Raw genomic sequence first — 20455 nt, 5'->3', positions numbered from 1 at the left:
TACATTATGTAATTTATGTCACTGATGACGCTGTGTGCCTTCAGAACGTGTTGCTCATACAGATGTTGCCAGAACGTTACGCGGCAGCAGAGCACTTTGCTGGTGCTTCTCTATTTTTGTGGAAATAAAACCTTGTTCTCCTCGCAAAAGGTGTGTAGGGCCTTTTTCCTTAGTGGGTTGCATTTCTTCTGGTGTGAGCATTGGGGGGCTTCTCTGTACAGCAGAAAGAGGGGAAGTATTAAGAGAAAACAGTAAAGGTCCAAGAACTGAGCCTTTGGGAACCCTGAAATGTAGAGGGAGGAAGGGAGGGCAGGGGTAAGCCAGCCCAAGATACTGAAAAAGTGTAATTATACAGATATGACAAAAGAATGGTGATCTACACTGTCGAAAACCACAGAAAGATCAAGAAGTACAAAAATAGAAGATTGTTTAAGGTGATGTGCAGAAATTAGAGTTAGTGATGCATAGGGCAAAATCTTGATAGATGGTGAGGAAGCAAGGAGTGACTATGCAGAAAGCCAGAGACTTGAGAACAGATGATGCGCTCTACAATGTGCAGAACAGTATAACTAGAACACCACAACAAGCTAGAATGCTGCAGGTCAGCGGGTCAAAACTGTTAACTTGCAGATTACCTCATTCAGTAACAAAGTAGCCAAATACAGACTGAGTGGCCACAAGCTGGAAATCGAGACTGGTCGATACAGCTCAAATAAGAGGAAGATCGGAGCTATCAACAATGACATGGGGGGGTGGGGAGTAGAAAGAGGCATTTCCTCCTGGAGTGTCCTGCACACGACGACATTTGGAACCTTATTTCCCCACGTTTTGCGAGTCTAGGGAAGTATTTTCGAGTAAAACTCGCTGCAGACCAGAATTAGCAGAGAGAACCACAAAATATGTTCGTGAATTCCAATGAGAACACAAAGTGCATGAAGAACGAAACCCCTTCCGTAGAGAATGTGAAATGTATGTATCCCATGTTTTTACTCTGGCACTGTGCGTCTAACCTGTCATGCTAAGAAAGTACTTTGTATTGGATTGGATAGGATCGTGCCCTGCCAGTGGGCGCCTGATTGTCACTTGATGTTTTGTACACTCAGACTTTGCCATCCTCCTGCTGTGTGCAAAGGGAAACTAAACTAAAAGAATAAAGGGGTAATATTATATGGTTTTCACACCATTTTGGCAGACACTGAATGTGCATAAATGGACGAATAATGTATTTATATAGCGCTTTCCACACATTGGTGTATATAGAACAGTAAGTACAATTTAATAATAGTTTGTTCTCATTTACCAACCTCCGAGTCTTGAAAGCCATAGTTGGTCATGCCGCGATTGGACCATGTGACGTTCAGATCAACGCACATCTCAACACTGAGCAATTAACCTGCTGAGCTATCTTGCCGTGAACTGTTCAGAATGCTTTTCCCCTCTAAGAGATCTTGTGTGAGAAACATTGGTGGCTATGATGACAGCAGTATACCTCCTGGTCCTAATTGGGTGCCTTTCGGATTTCATTGTTCAGTCTTTAATCCCTCCTGATTCACTGGTGTGCTTTGTTCTCAAGTTGACCTCTATGTACTTTGGGCTGCTTAGCCTTCACGAGGATGCGATTATGTTTCCAAGTAAGCAGATGGAGGTTTAATTTATTGTTCATTGGGGACAGGGTGATTTTGTTAATATTTTTGTTTTCTGTGTAGTATTTTTGCTGTATTGAAAAGCTAGCTGTGTCCATATGTTGATTCCCTCAGCAGAGCTGAACTAACAAGCGTTGTTTTGTGGGTGTAGGATTTGCTCATGTTTGGCTGATCTCCAACCTGTCCTTGGCCAATAAACTACCAACTATACAAATGTCCTTCCTTGTTTCCACTTCTCTCAGCACGGATTTCCCCTTCATCAGGTCCTTTCTTTTTATGCATGTATCGAGTGGTAAATAACTGGACCCTAGATGAGAAGCAATGGGGCGCTGTACATAAAGAGTGCTGGTTCACTTAGAAGCCTACAATATCAAGGGTGTGGGTAGGATCACATGGCGGGATGGCATGGGAAGGTTGCCAAGCTATACGGGGAAAGGCCAACTCAAATGAGGGAGTTTTCTCAAAATGATCGGCAGATTGGCTCATTTGTGGCAATTCTTCACTTCAGGTGGCTAACTTGCTAGTTAAATCTCCTCTTCTGCTTGCCCCAATTTAAAAGATTGGTGCTAGGTCCCGGATCCTTCTAATGTAGTATCGATCAAATCAAGACCGCCCTTTTCCCTCCCCAATAGATGGTACCAGTCACTGGAAGTGCACCTCAGTAGTCTGAGGAATAGATTTTTGGCTAATTTTCAAACTTCAATGTATGCATGATATCAATTGGTACACACAGTACACCAGGGATACTAATATGTCTAGTGTTGTGTTCCACTATAGCTTTACTTACTGTAATTAAGCAGCTGTTATGGAAAGGTCCCCGGACATGCCGCTGCGCACCAGCAGTGTGCACAGTGTAGGAAACATCATGCATATCATTCAGGTGGTGTGGGCACCGATTTCCCCCACTGCTATGGAAAGACATATTGTTAGCCAGGGGAGTTTCTATTTCTGGTCTGATCAGTCTAATGGTGGTCCTCCTCGGCCCTGGATACTCATTATATTTTCTAAACCTACTTATGTTTTCATAGACACGGTTCCTGCGTACGTAAGATGTGGGGCCCAAAAGCGATCTACCTAGAAAGTCTTTCAGGGGGCAGCGGTTTGCAATCTAAATGGCTTCTTTGCCCGCCAAGAGGCGTCTCTCTTCCCCCCAAAAGTTTCTATTAATTTCCCAGGCCGATGCCTTATCGCAGCTGCATGTAGACAACGGGTAGGGGAGGGAAGAAAACTACCCGAATGTAGATTGCTCTTAGACATACCTTCGTTTTGTGAATTGCCGTTTAAATGAGAGCAGCAGTACTTGTCCCGCGCAACTGAAAGACTGCACACGTTGGCTTGATGCGCCGTCTGCTTTGTGGAAAGTAACGCTGTGTTGTCACCTCTTGTTCTCTTTTTCAGAATATGACCGCCACCTAGCATCTAGCAAAAACATGGCAGCGGCGTACCTCGACCCGAACTTGAACCATACCCCCGGTTCGAACGCCAAGTCCCGCCTGAGCGCGGGCCTGGAGCGCTCCCCCGGGGCCATGGAGCGGGTGTTGAAGGTCTTTCATTACTTCGAGAGCAGTAATGAGCCGACCACGTGGGCCAGCATTATCCGGCACGGAGATGCCACCGATGTCAGGGTAAGTTCCTCCACAGCTATTTGTTTTCCTTCATGTGATTGTTACAAGGCTCGAAAGGCTAATGGACTGAAAGACATGGTGGCGCGCAGCATTAATTATAGGATGCCAGCCGGCTGACAGAAATGTTTATAACGTTTGTCAAGCTCGAGTCGTTTTGAGCAAATTTCCTTTGTAATTTACTAGGAGAGACGTACACATGCTAAATTCACTTGACAGTTATTGTCATTATAATTTCGCATTGTTCCACAATATAAATCACTATGAAATAGGCAGCAACACTGTCTACTTGCACTTATGCCAGGGAAAATGCCATTTGGCAAGAAGGTATTGTAATCCAGCAGTGGCATTGCACAGAACACGGGGGCACCCTACGAGTAATGCTGAGGGCACCCGCACCTCCCCCGTCCCTCCCATCCGACTCGTGCCACAGCACACTCTGGACCGGGCTGGCCCACCACCACCACCCATCTGCGATGCACATGATGATTAAAACTGCTGCAGAGGCACACCACGCTCTGCACTAGGTGAAAGCTGTATGTGCTTTAATCAAACCTTACATTTTTCACCGAGCATAGAAACTAGTGGGCTGAGCCTGGCGACAAATGTACCAGCCAACTGTGCATGTCCAGTAATGCCACCATAAGAACACCTGTTCATGCTGGCTTTGCCAGTATCCGCATGTATGAATGTTCCCATGTCTTTGCCATTAATGCCAGTAAAAGTCTCCTGCCACAGGAAGACAACCTTCTATTGCTGGCTGCACATATGTTTGCCAAACCGCCATAGATTCTACGCTGGTGCGATTGTACTAATGCACACCTCCTACTGACGTAGTTCCACCCCACAATTCCAGGTAAGAATTAGACGGCGTTTCGAAAACTCCAATTTATCTAAAGAAAATTAACTTCCTTGCCCACCCCCACGGTGGTTGTTTGCATTTGTGTTGTACATAGCGCTAACTAAGGCTTCTGAGCGTATTGAACAGTGCACCATGTTGCAACTAGAGGACAATGTTTCAGACAGCCGTAGTAAAACGGGCGAGCATTTGTGAACCACTTGTTATGTGTTTGGGTCCCTACAAGGCTTGGAGTTGCGAAAGCTCCTTCCCGCACCCTGAGTGCCCACAAACGCCATATTTTATAGACTCATAGCTGTGGGGTCCCCTTCAACTCACACTAGTGAGGCTGGGCTTCAGTTTGTCAGCATTGGCAGTTTCCTTTTGGGGTTCACTGGGGTAAAGATAGTCCTGTGTGCCAGTTCTAGGCTCTTTTGAGAATCCTCTGCAAATGCCACTCCTCACCAAATACCCTCCCTCCACCTGCAGGCTAAAGTTACCACCATGTGCTAAAATAGGCTGAATTATGAATGTGTACATAATGGCCAGGAGACCACCTCTGTACGTGTAAAGCTACAGTTGATATACACGCGTTACTGTCCTTTGAATATTAATACATAAGAAAGTGCACAAGGAAGGGGGGCACGTGGGCGTGCGAGATCAGAGCCGAGAGATTTGCATACCAGAGACAGAAAAATCGCCCAATCCCCACACCCCCCCACTCCCTTGACTATACCCCACCTCATCACAAACCCAAAACATAACTAAAAGGTGAGCTGGCCGGTGTGTTTAAAAATAGAAATATGGAGACAGATTAGCTTGGTGATAGGACCACCCTGGCCAGGAAAGAGGTTGTTTGTTGCCCAGCAGAGTGTACATGCTTGGGCTTTGGTTGCAGTTGTTAGTGCCAGCAACGACCCCAATGACCGTCTGCCTCGGTGTATTCTCTAGATTTAAATCACGTGCAGCCTCGACCAGGAGGTGAGAACATTTCGGTGCCCATTATTGCCAAGGGAGCGGCAGCATCAGTGCCTGCCAGCCTCACCTTTGTCTGGGGGATATTTCATTGTTGTGAGTTTCAATTCGAGATGAGTGGAGGTCGAGGTTTGGCAATGGGGTGAGGTGATCATCAGCACAAGCTTAAAGAGGGCGTCTCCCTTTGTGGAAGGGGTAGGACTTCTACAGAGATCCAGGAAATACTTGATGGGAGCAGTTCCCACTGGAAGGAGTGTGACAATAGAAGTAGTAGATCACTCAACACTGGTGTTAGCTGCAGTGGGGGACGGTGACTCAGAAGGGGAATCTTGCCCTCCTGCGTGTAATTTACTTTCCTGTTTCCTCTGTCCAATGTCATCCCACTGGGGGAATCCCAATTCCAGTATTGGGTGGAGCGTTGTGCTGGAAATCCTATTTTTAGATTATTTTTTTTTAAAAGCAGCATCAGTTACTTAATTAAGAAGCACACGCTTTGCTTGAGCACTGACCCACCTAGAACAGTGGTCTTCAAACCTTTTTGGCCTGGTCCCCACCTGAGTGAAATTTGGGCATGCCGGGCCCCCCCAAAAATGCCAAATGGACAGTATGTACAAATGGCTTTGAATTATTGTGTGCCATCACCGCACCCTACTCCCAGTATATTACCTGGGCTCCCCACCTGCTCCCATCACAGTCGCTGGGCTCCCTCATCCCACTCCTACCCAGTCCCTGGGCTCTGCCCACCCCATCACAGACCCTGGCCTCTCCCCACCCTGCTCCCACCACTATCCCTGTGCTCCAGCCCATCCTGCTCCCACGACAGTCCATAGGCCGCACCCACCCACGCCGTTCCCAACACAGTCCGAGGGCCAGTGGGAGGTGGTGAACTTAAGTGTAGGGGCATAAATATTTCTCACAAAAATGCTATAGCGACTGAGCGCAGCGAGGGAGCCCGAACCAATCGAGGAAGATTAGTGGGATTTCCCCCCCTAAGAATGTTTTTTTTTTTTTTTAATAATGGGTTCAAATGTTACATTTTAAAGCATACTTACAAAGAAAAAATTGATCAAAAGCTGAATAGTTTGCAATGGGCGCTGGAGGGCCAAGGGGGAAAGCATGGTATTTTTGACTGGATATCTGTCATACATAATAAAAATACCATCCCTATCCCCTGGCCTCCACAGCACCTCAGAAGGAGAGCTGATTTGGCAGGTGGGTAGGGGGTTTGTGCAACAAAGGCAATTTTAAAAAGCCTTTATTGTACAGCCCTCCCCCCTGTACCTTCCACTCAACAAAATCAGCTACACACACACACACCCCCCACACACACATCACCATACACTCACTCATAACACAAGCATAAACGCAACCATACACTCACTCATAACACAAGCATAACCGCATCTATACACATCTAAATAAGAAATTAATTAATATAAACTTACCTTCTGCACGGTCCTACGCGTGGATGCTGAAATGCCCCACTCCAGCTTGCTCTGTCGGTATGTGCGAGGAGGCACAGGAGCTCACTCTAGCACATAGACATGCAGTGCCACAGCCAGCATTTCCAATGAGCTATGCAAGACTGGCGAAGCAAAACGCACCCATCCTGGAAAAAGCAGCTGAGGGAATGCTCAGTGTTTCACTGGGCTGGCTCCTCGGCTCCTCCATAATGGGTGTGAGGGCCACTGGGTGGAAGCCCCCCTTGCACATTATGGCTGTGCTGCCTGGCTCGGACTGGCCTATTGGGCAATAGGACAATACCCGTACCCAAAATGCTAATATAGGCCAGTCAAAATGGGCCAATTTTTATTTGGCCAATGTGGGGAAGTTTGATGAGTTACTTCGCTATGCAGCTTGTAGTTTTGACCATTGTTGCTTAATTTGCTTACATTTTTTTAATCGAAAAACACCCCATGGGTACTATTCAAACAGTCTGTGACTAAAGGAATAAATATCCATTTGCAACTGCGGGCCCCTTTTTTAAAAAAATTCTGCCTGAGACAGTTTTATGGTCCAGTCCAACCATGTGAACCACCCTTGCCCATATCCGTCAATCTAAAAAATAAAAAATTTTTGATTTCATGCTGGGCTCTGGCACCCCCCATGAGATGCGGCTGCGCCCCCTCGTGGGGTTATTAAGGGGAGGCGCCCCACAGTTTGAAGACCTCCGACTTAGAGGATAATCGATTCGTGGACCTTGGCCGCCTGCAAAACCAACTGCAAAATCCTCTCCCTCGCACCCCTCAGAAAGATTTGTTAGAGATTTAAGGCAGCATAGGCTTAAGGTGCGCTCAGAGGGTGCAGCCCCACAAGGGCGCCCCCCACGGCCCATCAAATAGAGGGCGCCTTGCCTCCAACTAAGTGTCATGTAAACAGCGCCTATTAAACAATCTCCGCGTGATTCTTGATTCTTTATTAGCCGCTGTTTACATGACACTGAGCTGGAGGCAAGGTGCCCTTAAACACACTTCACAAAAACAGCGTCAGGCAGCCCTCTGCTGTTCTGCATTTGTGGTGGGCGGGGCGGCGGCTTGGGGGGGCGCTCACATCTCGCACACGGCACTGGCAGACCTGGGACCGGCACTGATTTAAGATGGGTGTGTGAAAAGCGGTTACACGTTTCTGGCAGACTTCCTACTGCTCGCATATCGCGCACCCCAGGAAGTTGACAGTTAAACAAAGGTGGATGTCCTGTGCCAGGGATGGCAACAGAACGTGGAGGAAAAAAAATGGAGCCAGCAGGACTGTTTCGATTCATAACTGCCTCACTTTTTATTCTTGCACCCTACTGGTGACTCGGAACCAGTGTGCGAAAACCGTTGCCAACACGGACAGCACATTACAGCCAATTGTAATTCTGTACATTTATGTGTCAGCCGGGCCCCTTCAATGCAGCACATATATATATAGATACTGACATAATTAGGACAGCAATGTCATGGACAAATTACAGGAGGGTTTTTAATATAAAAAAAATGTTAAATTCCCACAGTGGAGCAATACTGAATTAGATGGTCTTGAGATGTGTATTATTAAATCCAGTCATGTATTTGTCGACCTGTAAAGAAATGTAGCATGAAATGGGTCTCTTGCGCATGTTGGTCAGTTTAGTGTTGTTTTAACCCACATGGTTCCCTGGCACCCGCAGTGTGCAGGGATGGCAAAGAAGGTGCAGTGCTGCATTGGAGGAGCCCGGCTGGCTTTCATGGGAAGAGTGTGCAGTGCTGCATTGAAGGAGCCCGGCTGACTTTCATGGCAAGGGGGTGCAGTGCTGCATTGGAGGAGCCCGGGTGGCTTTCATGGCAAGGGGGCGCAGTGCTGCATTGAAGGAGCCCGGCTGGCTTTCATGGCAAGGGGTGCAGTGCTGCATTGGAGGAGCCCGGCTGGCTTTCATGGGAAGGGGGTGCAGTGCTGCATTGAAGGAGCCCGGCTGGCTCTCATGGCAAGGGGGTGCAGTGCTGCATTGGAGGAGCCCGGCTGGTTTTCATGGCAAGGGGGTGCAGTGCTGCATTGGAGGAGCCCGGCTGGCTTTCATGGCAAGGGGTGCAGTGCTGCATTGGAGGAGCCCGGCTGGCTCTCATGGCAAGGGGGTGCAGTGCTGCATTGGAGGAGCCCGGCTGGCTTTCATGGGAAGGGGGTGCAGTGCTGCATTGAAGGAGCCCGGCTGGCTCTCATGGCAAGGGGTGCAGTGCTGCATTGGAGGAGCCCGGTTGGCTTTCATGGGAAGGGGGTGCAGTGCTGCATTGGAGGAGCCCGGCTGTCTTTCATGGCAAGGGGGTGCAGTGCTGCATTGGAGGAGCCCGGCTGTCTTTCATGGAAAGGGGGTGCAGTGCTGCATTGAAGCAGCCCTGCTGGCTTTCGTTTGCTTTTCACATCATTCCATCTGGCATTATAACAGAGTCCTGATCCGGGGAGCAGACATTCAAGTTGCCAGCTATAAAAATGGCAACGGACAGCTCAATTCTGTACATATACACAGCAGATAATGTATTACTCGCCAAATATCACCAGCCAATCGCTAGTGGCCCGTGCAGATTTTGCACCCTAGCCATTTTAGTCTCCACATGCACGCTTACTTGGGAAAGATACGGGAAATCTTTGCCATCCACACTCAAGACAGCCCACGTGTGACATTTCTGTGATTGTAAAAGCTGCATTTCAGTCGAGTAAATCTCAGAAAAGACACACAAAGTTGTAATAAACAATATTTATTGACGGAGTTCCAGAAAAAAATTGCAATTTCTAAAGGTGATCATAACGTTCAGATCAACAAAGAGATGCACAGTGGCGTGCCCCTAAAAGTGAACTAGAAGAGCAAACGAGCAGGACACAAATGCCAAGGAAACCGTTTCTTTGCAGTAAATGTCAAATATAATGTTTCAAACATCCCTGTACCCTCCTCCTGGAGAGGGTCCCCATGAATGGCTGATCCTAGATAAGGAGTTGCGGGACACAGGGAACAGGATTTCCTATCCATAGAGCCCTCTTCTCCCCTATGGAAGAGGTGGGACTAGGGATTTCCCCAGCAAGCTGTCCTCGAGGGAGAGGGATTCTTCTGCCATGGAAGGAGGCTCTGTGGGTGATCCTGGGGGTGCAAGCTGGAAGGTGGAGACCTTGCTCGTGGTGCCAGGGCAGTGTGTCCACCGTACAATAGTCCCCCTGGGGTGGTCTAGGGAGGGAGGATCACATGGGTGAGGAATCACTTTATGGGATTGAGGATGCTATCGGAGAACGCTATGACGCCCTTTCAGTACACTCAACCCCTTCTTTAACCCTTAAACCTGCCTTCCCCCTCTCTAGGTAGTTAATGTATTTTGTTGTTCAGTCAGAACAACAAACATGACAAGACTGAGAGACCAGAAAGTACAAAGTGTTATACTGGTAATAGTAACAATACCAGTTTTTATATAGCACTAGCTCACTCAAGGGCATCAAAGCACTGTAATATGTCATTACCCACCGTATGGTACTCGATTTATCGACCCTGGCAGGATGAAAGCCTGAGTTGGCCCCACCGGGATTCGAACCTGCATCAACATGCTACGCACAGATGTCGGAAACGAGTGCTCAGATTGCTGTGCTATCTAACCAGCTACAAAGTACTGTGAAGATGCTGATAACCAGGAGTCAGACAATCACTCTGGAGAAGCAGAGTGAGCGGTCTAGCTTCTCACGATACTGATTGGTCCAAAGAAGTACAACAATCCCATGCATGACTATCAAAGCAGCTCAACCGGGACTTAGACAAGCAAGAGAGAAAGTTCCTCTGAGGAGGGACAATGGGAGCCGTTCAGGAAAGCAGCGGACGTGAGCCGCAAGGGAAGCTGCACTTGAGGAAAAGGAGAACCCGAACTCTGTCCGCCAGTATGGGAGTACTCGGGCTGTCGCCAAGCAAGGTGTCCCAGGCCCTGGCAAAGTGCGCGAAAGAGGGAATGCGCTACCGAGCCGCTGCCAACCACGCTCGAAGCCTGAATGCTACCGGAGCCTTGCAGAGGGATGCAGCTGCCCGGGAACCATTCTAATCTGTAAGAAAGAAGGAAACGGGTACATAAGCTGTCTGGGAGGTGCAGGAGGTCTGGGGAAGTGACTGTGAAAGCACTAGGTCTGGGACTCAGAACGAGTTGTATACTTGGCTGGAGAGTGAAACAAGGGGATACAACTAAGCTGTGTAAGTCTGGGACCGGCACCCAAATAAGAGAAGTAGAGGGTCTAGGACACTGAACAAGTTGTATGAGAGTGAAGCAAATTGATACTGCATTTTCCACACTTTCATTAATACATACAAGTTTATACCCCAAAACATGTCGCCATTCGGTCCGATCCTTACTTCTGCACCCTTACAGAGGGTATTCTTTCAACGCAGTTGATCTGGAGAGTTCTGTGATGGAATACCTAGAAAGATGATCTGCTACTCACTTGTTCTTCTTTCAAGGCTATGTTTTTGATTCGTAACGTGGAGAAAAAAAAGAATAGTACTTCTAGATTTTAAAATGTATGGCTGTTAGAAAGTCTTCTGGACAGTGCTGACTTCTTGTGTTGGGTGAGAAACAAATGAAGAAGGAATTGGAGTCAAGTTATGTGAATTTATGAGAGTGAGTGTTTCGGTCGTAAACAAATTTGGAAAGAATGGTTTGGAGAGTCTTGCAAGGTTGACTCGGAGTAATGTTATCCAGGAGTCCAACGCAGCATCTAAATGACAGTTTAATTAAAGAGAAATATTGTTACATAATGGAATAATGCTGACCATAGGCAGTAGAAGGAAAGGTAGTGTTGAATGCCAACTCGACACCATGTTGAGTCCAGATATCGAGATCATGAAAATATTTTCATTAGACATGCTAAGGAAGTCACTTTAGGCACTCACGCAAACCACAATATTGTCAACATCCTTTCTTTCCCAGTTGCATCAATCCAAAAGGTCTCCTTCAAAAGTACTGAAAGGTTTTGGGAAACTTCCCACTGTCACAGTTAATTATGCGGTCACACTCAACTCAGGGAGTTCCTTTCCCCCCAAGCAAGGTGGCGCACAATAAAGCCCTGTTTATTCAAGTACACTTTAGTGAGGCCTCCAATCCATCTCACACCCAAACCCAACAAATACCCTGTGTCACCAATGGACTAGGAACCAGGCCGTTGTGTAGTAAGAATATATATATATTTATTTATTGAATCAAGATTTGACCAACAGACTAACATCAGCCACCAATGCTGTGGCAACAGCCAAAATCACAGCTATGATTGTGTTATATGAAACAACACAGGTGAAATTTTGAAACCTGCAATAACAATTTAAACCAGTTTTGTTTTCACTTTAACCAATAAAAACGTTTGCAATACAATTCCAAATCCACAGCAATGACTTTAATTTGAAACAACACTTTTCTCCCAGCAATCCTCACCCTCCAGGCCTCAATTAAATATGACCCCTTTGATTGAAAGGCGAGGAGTGTGCGCAAATGGAAAAATCGGTTTTCTGATGATTTTAAAAAGGCGCTTTTTGGGAAAGGAATTCAATGGGGAAAATCGTTTTGGGCTTGTTATTTAAAAGGCAAGATTGGGAAAAAGGAACTCAAATTGTTCAACACACTTGAAAATAAAAGCCAGGACTTGATACCTTGGGGTCAGAGAAAAATGGGAACCAAAAGGGAAATTTCATTTTTGTACACCCGGACAAATGAGATGCAATACTTTGTAATTCAAATTTAAAAGGAATGGGGGAATTTTGTTTTTTTGCCCCCTCCACACTGACTTGAAAGGTAGAGTTTTGTGGATTACTTCCTTTTGGGATTATGGACCCCCCCCTTTCTATGTGGAAGTCAAGGATTTCAGAAACAGTCAACCAAGTCTTTATGGGCTGTACCAGCTATAGCACACTGAGCATGATCTTTGTTAGTTTCAAATTCTAACAGCACTCATCCCGTTATTTTCTATATGGGAATTAATTGATTTACTTTAATCAAATCTGCCATGGGCCTACCCAGTTTTACCCCCCTCCACCCACTAATGGAAAGGGATAAGTCAGGTAGCTCCCCACACAAGCAGTGGCTTTTGGATGGGTCTACGTGCATCGTAGGCTTTGGTCAAGGAAAACAGCAGGGCTCCTCTGAGTACAGTACAGCACAGGTCTGGTCAAGGGCTTTCAGTCAGGGAATTTCTCTTGTACCCAGACTCCTCCTGCTCCTCTGGGTTGGGTCCCAGCTAGCTTCTCTATGTCCCAGCCACTGTCTCCAATGCAAGAATTGAGGCCTCTCTGCCAGTTGTTCCTCGCAAGAGTCCAGCAGCAGATCTCTCCCGGAATAATACACAAAAAGCCCAGTTCTGATGCAAACCCTGCCTTTTCTAAGGCTAGTGACATAGCAACCTTGTCATAATTCCTGTGGTCAGGATTGGCTAGCATGTTCCCTTCATCTCGCACCACAACGCCCACTGGCTGATGATAGGACCAGAAATTGGGAGATATGTATGATGTACGCTGAGGGAGGGGAATAGCTATATCATTTCAAATTGACAAGGATTTGTGCATCTTTTTTTCTGAAAAATCTCATACTACAATGAATCCATTGGTCTTTCAAATAACCCCATGATGATATATATATGGGTTCTATATTTTACAGCAAATCCGTCCCTACTAATTTTACTGCGGCACGCCCTTCCTGAGCGGAGTTACAATTTTTCGCGGTTTTCTGCTGTGCTGAAATATCTAAAAATGAGACCATTTACCATTTAGACCTTATTTTCCCGATCCACCCCTGCGCCAACTCTCCCATTGCTCAGGTGTATGTAAATGGCAAAAATCATACTTTTCCACATAACTTAAACTATGTACATCACACACACATCATTTTTACAGGGTCAGAATGGGGCTTTTTCTTCTGTTTAAATTGAACCCGGGGTGGGCTCTATCAGACGCACGCTACTCCTCTTATTAAGGAAAAACTGTATTCAATGTTTAATCAATGGCAGGGCATAACATGGCCTCACTAGGTAGGTTTCCGTTTTCCTGAAACCATGTAACCAGCCATCTCGTTTATCCGTGTCCTCTTAACATTTTCTCCTGCTTGGCTTAAAAGGCCCTGCTCATTGCTTAATATACAGATTTATGGGAAGCTTGACCTCAAGGTTACTTCTGCAGGACCTTTTATCAGCAACTAATTGACAACCAGACATTCTTCTTGGTAGCCCTGCTTAAAAAGCCGGGAGTTTAGATTTCAAAGGGTCTTTGTTCAGAGTTAAATGCACTTTTTATGGGGGCCCGACCTTAAAGGTCATGCCTGTTGGCTGTGTTATCAATAGTTCCCCACACATTCGATCAATAGCTTTATATATTTTTATTTGAACATTACTCGGTAAAGACCAAGTTTTGTCAAAAATTTGACAGTAGTATGAAGTGCAGGTGTCCCTTGATAGCAATTGCAATGGAAATGCGGTCCTGCTGCTTTGCATCCCGTACCTAGCCTGGTCACCTTGAGCAGGACTCCTCCACTAGCCACAAGCCTGCTACTGTGGCAGACCATCTTTGAGGTCTTGCTGTCTAATTTGGTCAAACACCCGATCAATGAGTTTAGCAAAGGCTTGCGACCACTTGTTGTTTTCACCGGAGATCAGTCTGTTCCACAGATCGTCTGTTTGAAATATCCATAAATTGTCATCGAGCACAGGGAGGTACAGATTTCTTGATTCCTTCGTGTTCACGCATTCCATCACTAAGTGTTTCAGTGTTTCCGTGGAATCGTGCTTTTTACATAGTCTACAATATTTATCCCCTCCGCCTCCTCTAATGGCAATAATCTCTCTGGTGGGCAGGAGGTTGAGCCTTGCTCTCATAATCACGATTCTCAGTCCTTTTTCGGGGAACTTGGCGCAGTACTGTAATGGTTTTTTTGCCTTGTTGAAGGTAGGCGGAAGATGGTTTAACAGTTTGTTCCCGGTAGCATTTTCTATGGTCGTGATCCAGTCCAGATCTTCTATTTTCTTTTGGATTCTGTCAGGGTTTTCTTTTAGCTCTTTATCTGAGCATTCAATTTTTGCCAGATCGTCCCTTCTCCTTTTTGCCCAGTTTTTCAAGGCCGTGCACTTCCCAGTTTCGATTTCCTCACATATAGATGCCACAATGGGTGGTGCATCGGCCATGATGATTTTTCTATATGGGCGCATCGCACTTTGGTCCACCATAGAAGCCAAGGAAAGCAGCCCTAGTTCTCTCCTAATCGCCGGCATGGAGGTGGATTTTGGGAGCCCCAGTACTGTTTTCCACACATATCCTTCCAGTTTGGCCCATGTATTCCTTTGGAGGTATAACAAGGTTTCTGCTCCGTAGATTAATGTCGGCACCACCTTGGCTTTGTAGAAAGTTAACGCCGGAAGCAGGGAGAATTTGCCATACTTGCGGTCAATCGCTCTAGTTTGGGCTGTGAGACGTTTGACTTTCTCCCATAGTTGGCTTTGTAAGCTCTTATCCGTTTTTGAACTATCCAAGTAGATCCCCAGGTATTTGAAAAACTTTACAGTTTCAAGTTTGGTATTTTCAAGGAATATATTTAACTTGGCTGATCCTTTGTTAATCACTTTCTCCATTACCATGATTTTGGTCTTTGTCTTGTTAATTGCCAAGTGGTTTTTCTCGATATACTTTTCAAGGTTCTGTAATTTTCTTTGCAATCCCACTTTGGTCTGGTCGATGAGAATAACATCATCTGCGTACATTAGGCGAGGGATCTCCATTTTCCCTATCTTCGGGGGAAAAGCCCGAATTTTCGCTTCAGCTTCTTGATAGTCCTCTAAGAAAGATATGAACAAGGGAGGGGCAAGCGGACATCCCTGTTTGACACCTCGTCTCACCAGAATTTCCCCTGAGAGGGCGCCTTGATGGTTCAGTTTTACACGCATTTTTGTGTCTGTATTTAGTGCCATCATGGGTTCCAAGATGTTAGCTGGACACTTCCAGCCTTGAAGCTTAGCCCATAGAGTGGGCCTATCGACCATATCAAAGGCCTTTGAGAGATCGACAAAAGCCAAGTAGACCTTCAGTGCTCCTTCTTTAATTCTGGCTTTGAGAATATTTAACACCATTAAATTGATGGTGGTTGAACCCTTTTTTTGAAAACCTGATTGCAGTGGGTCTTTAGCCGGACTTTTTTCTCCCAGTCCCGAAAGTGGTCCAGAAGGCGGGAGGCATATAATTTGCCCAGGATATCCAATAACGCTATTGGCCTGTAGCTTGCTGGTTCTTGCCTTGGGCCCTTCTTATAGATTGGGACGATCACAGCCCTTAGCCAAGATTCTGGCAACATCTTTGTTCTGGCACATTGGGCGAATATTTTGCTGATCCACTTGGCCCATTCCACCGGAGATGATTTAAGGTCTGCGTTGGTTAGCCCATCCAGTCCAGGAGCTCTAGATGTTTTCAGGTTCCGTATTGCGATTTCAATCTCTTCAGTATTGGACAGGTCTACCCATGGTATTTCAAGGTCCGGTGTCATTTCTTCCCTGCTACCTGGGAGTCCCTCAAATTCAGCTGTGAAATACTGCACCCACCTTTCTTCAGCTACCGCATTTGCAGTGATGGTCCTTTGGTCCGCATTCTTGTTCTTTATGAGGGTCCAAAATTCACTAGCTTTTTTAGCTGATAGTTTAGACATCATCTCCTCTGCGTCTCTTTGGTATTGCATGGCTCTCTGCTGTCTGAGCCAATTTTTGTATTTTCGTTGTTCAAGACCCCAGCTCTTCCAATCTTCTATTGTGTTGGATTTCTTTGCTATTCTTAGTAATCTGCGGACCACTTTTCTTTTAATCACTAGATCTTTATCATACTGGTGGGCCGTGACGGTTCTTTCGTTTTTCTTTTTTGAACCCTTGACTTGGTAGGCCACTAACAAGGGCAAGTAGTTTGGTCGTTGGTTGATGTCCGACTTGGGGTCGCCGCCCTCGTTCCGATCCCACGCTCGGTTAATTTTTTCAATGTCTTGTGCCTTTAAACGAAGTCGGGTTTGTTGTGAATTGACCTCAGTCGCCCAATCATAGGTGTTTAGTTTTTTCTTAGACGTCTGCCATGAGCATTTCAATAGGTTGTGATCACTATTGGCAGTTTGTTGAACCATGAAACTTGTCAAATCCCTGATGAGACCGTTGGACACAAAAATGTGATCTAAGGTTGCTTTAGAGTCATTACGTGCCCATGTTGGGAGATTCGTTTGATTGGGGAACAGTGTGGCCACATTTTGAATGCTTCTCGAGCTCAAAATTTTATTCCAGGCCTTTCCTCTCTTTACAGTAGGGTCGGCTGGTCCCCGGAAATCCGTGGGGCATTTTATGTTTGCCATGGGTTCAATGCATTTCGCATTGAAATCCCCGCAGATAATCAGTTCAATTTGCTCAAATTCTTCATAGAGCTGGTCAATCAGAGCACTCAAGTTGTCACAGAAGGCTTTCGTGGATGTACGCTGAGGATTCCAATAACAATTAATAATTGCCACCATTTTTTGCAGAGTGATTACAGACTTTGGGTTTTTTTCCTCCTGTGTGGTTAGGATTACGAGTGTTTCGTAAGACTGTTTCCACAACGTTGGTTCTGTGAGGCCTGAGCCCGATTTTATCGCTATCAGCAAACCAGATGATGGTCTTACCATCAGGCCTTTGACTGCTGGTGCGATCACCAAGGAGAACCCATCTAAGGCAGGTTGTTTCATCAGCCAGGTTTCCTGCAGGCATAAGATGTCAAACTGGCTAAGGTCAACGTCTCCTGGTGTCGTGAGGTGCATATGACCTCTCGTATTCCAGGATCCGAGTGTGATAGTATCTTTGCCGGGGAGTTCGCTTATTCTCTCCTTGCAGTTGTCATCGGTGCGAACCGCCCCTGGTCGTTGCTATTTCGCCTGGTTTTTCTTCCAGGTCATCATTAGCCATTTCCATGGTCCCATTGGTTGTTTTTCGATGTTCTCCCTTTTTTCTTTGGGACTACCCCGGACCGTCCTCCTGTGATGTCGTTGCTCTTGATAGAATTTGCCAGGGGGGCCACTTAGTCTTTGATCATCTCTGTGTCTTCTCGGGGAATGCCACGTCTGCTCTTGCTTGTTTTTTCTGCTATGATATCGTGGTAACTTTGAATCATCCCTCTCCCCTACTTCAGTTCCACGCATTTCGCCCTTCACTTTGTACTCTAGTCTATGGTGTTCTTGTCTCTGTTGTGGGTAGGTGTATCGCTTGTCTCGGTATAGTTCTTCCGTTCTTGATCTAAAATGGTAATGTGTTTTGTGCCTCTCCACCCTTCCCTCATCCCGGTTTTGGGTGCCCATTCTGTTCTTTAGTTCCGTCAGGCGGAAACCCATTTGATCCAGATCTTGATATACCGAGTCATTAATGTCTTTAATGGCCGCTTCTTTCAGGTGGAGATACGCTTTCGCCCTCTTCTCCCTGTGATAGGGTTCCACCAGCACTAGATCCTTCGTTGAGATATTTTCCAAGATTTCTACTTTCTTTGTAATTTTTAGGACGGTCGGTCTGTTTAAGATGATACAATTTTTATCTGATGCCATTTGTTCAAGTTTAAATATTCTGATCTCTTTACGACCTTTTCTTCTCTTTTCAGGGTCATCTTTGGCTAGGCACTCTTTTCGTGGACTGACCTGCCAGTCTTTTATTCCCTTAGTTACTGGGGATGAGGGTGATGTAGTTCTTTTTTTCTTATCCCCATATTGGGAATTGTCATCCTTTACTCTTTGCCCTGAACTGCTTTTGGGACTGAGTTCATCCGTTCTGCTTTGTCCCTCTTTCTCTTTAATTGGTAGGGTCGAGGTTTCTTTTCCTCCTAAGGCATCATTTTTTTTTTTTTTCCCGCAGTTCATCAGTTAGCTCCAAAATCTCAACGACCTCGTTATCTGAATAGGTGGATATATTCATTAGGTCCGAGCATTCTAAGAATTCCTCCACTGTTTTCGGTGATTTGGGCTGGTTGACTTCCTGGTGATTTTTAATTTGTATTACATCCTCTTCAACTACCGCCCTCAGGGCTGGAACGGCTCTTTGCTTCGTGGGGTTCTTGAAGTTGATTCTTGTTTCCCTTTGAATCCGTACTGGTGTTTCAAGCTTCTGTGGCATCAGCCGCTGGTTCTCTTCCCGTTTACCTTGATTTAAGACAAGCAGAATATTTTCTTTTCTCTGAGGGCGAGACCCCTCCTCACTCCCTTGAGCCCTCCTTGCAGGTGATTTTACTTGCACTTCGTTGTTCCACTTTTCCATCTCCTCGATTTTCTTTTCCAGTGCTTCATTTTTTTTTCCCACAGTGTCTTGTGAATGGGTTGCACCTGCGGTGTCCCTGGTCCTGAGAGTCCTGGTAATGCTTGTCCAAGCTGTAGGGTCGTGGTCCCAATTTTTTTTTTTTCGACGGCGTCTGGTCTAGTTGCCCAGTGGTTATGTTGATTGAGCATTTTTTCACTGGTTTCTAGGAAAAGAGTTTCCATATGGGCCAATTTCTCCGTCATATTAGATAGGATTGCCATATTGTCTTGAACATTCCCCTTGATTGTCTTGTATAATTTACAGAATGGCGCTAAAACGACGGTCATCGCTGACATGATAGCGATCATGTCTGGTTTCTTGTTGGATGATTCGTTCTGTAATGACGCTGCAATCTCACTAAGTCGTCGCTGTTTCGGGGGAGTAGGCATTTTCTCTGATCTTCTCGCTTGGGCTACTGAATCAAAGGTGGCCCCTTCTTCTGATAATCCTTGGTCTCTGTCAGCGATTCTCCCTGTACTGGGGGAACCACCACGCTTCCCAGCCATCTCTTTGTTCAATTTAGGGAGCGCCTCTTTCCTTCTTGGCGTAGCATTTTGTTGGCCGATGCTTAGGTGGGGCTTCGTCCACGCCCAACGCTCTTCTTTGTTCTTGTTGGTCTGTGAAATTTGGTCCGTGGTCCTGTCAGTCTCTATCTCTTCTTCTTTATCATCGTCCTCAATCTCTATCTCCTCTATTGCTGTTGTGCCTGCGTCACCGAGGCTTTTGTTTGTTTGTTCTCGGGGATTCTCATGAAATGACCTTGTGGGTCCATTTGTCTACCCTCGGGGACCTCAGACTCTTTGGTTTTTACCGCTTCCTTGGGTAAATTGATTATTAGATTGTTGGTCATTTCAATCCGGGACCTGTTTGGAGGCCCTATTTTTTTTGTTACTCCAATAGATGGCTCTGTACTTTTCTGTTTTTGAGCCGGCTGAGGTTCAGTTACTAGTTCCAGCATCTCCGCATCTGATATTTCAGTATCGACGCTCTGTTTTCTTTTATGTTGTTTGGTAAAGAAGGATTTGAGCGAGCGGAACGACAAGTGGTTGGGAAGCCCTTTCGGAATAGGGGCTCCTCTATTGGGACCTTTTGTTGGAATTTGTACCGCCGGTCCCGTGAGTTTTCTAGATCTCATGGTTACTCTTCTTTGCTCCTTGGGATCTCACAATAGATGGAATAGTCGTTTTGTTTCTCTTCTTCTTTGAGACCCCCGCTCCCGCCTTCAATTGTTCTCCGTCCGTTTCTTTATTGGAGTCGTCCAGTTCTCGCTCTATTTGGTAGTCCCTGTCTGTGGCTTCTACTTCTAGGTCTGACTCACTCTCCGGGTCCGGACCTTTCCCTTTATCTCTGGGGACTTTTGACAGGCTAGACCTCTTTGCCCTTGTCTGTTCCTTGTCTAGGTCACTGATTTCTGCCTCCCCGTTGGTTTTGTGGAGCATCACCTCAATTTGAAGTGGGTTTAATGTCTGGTCATATTTGTCCCTTTCGTTAATGCTCTTCGTGGTCATTTTGTCTTTTTCCCTCCTGTGATTTGACTTGGCTCCAAGTGACGAGCAGTGTGGTGAGAGTTCTTTGTTCAGTTACTACCGTAATTTCTTTTA

The 20455-nt window shown here is 46.1% G+C and overlaps 1 protein-coding gene across 18 annotated transcripts in view; it reads left to right on the top strand.

The window, feature by feature from the left end:
- PTK2 (protein tyrosine kinase 2) overlaps positions 1-20455 on the top strand; it is a 1463565-nt gene that overhangs the window by 554083 nt on the left and 889027 nt on the right. For all 18 annotated transcript variants that reach the window (XM_069621702.1, XM_069621703.1, XM_069621697.1 and 15 more), the window contains one exon: positions 3042-3268. In XM_069621702.1, coding sequence (XP_069477803.1) covers positions 3074-3268 — 195 coding nt within the window. In that variant the 5' untranslated portion in view covers positions 3042-3073. The remainder of the gene's footprint in view (positions 1-3041; positions 3269-20455) is intronic.

Source organism: Ambystoma mexicanum, chromosome 5q, assembly GCF_040938575.1.
Source record: "Ambystoma mexicanum isolate Mex_15411 chromosome 5q, UKY_AmexF1_1, whole genome shotgun sequence".
NCBI classification, from domain to species: domain Eukaryota; kingdom Metazoa; phylum Chordata; class Amphibia; order Caudata; family Ambystomatidae; genus Ambystoma; species Ambystoma mexicanum.
The sequence above is the reverse complement of the archived record's forward strand: the minus strand, read 5'-3'. Positions and strand labels throughout refer to the sequence as shown.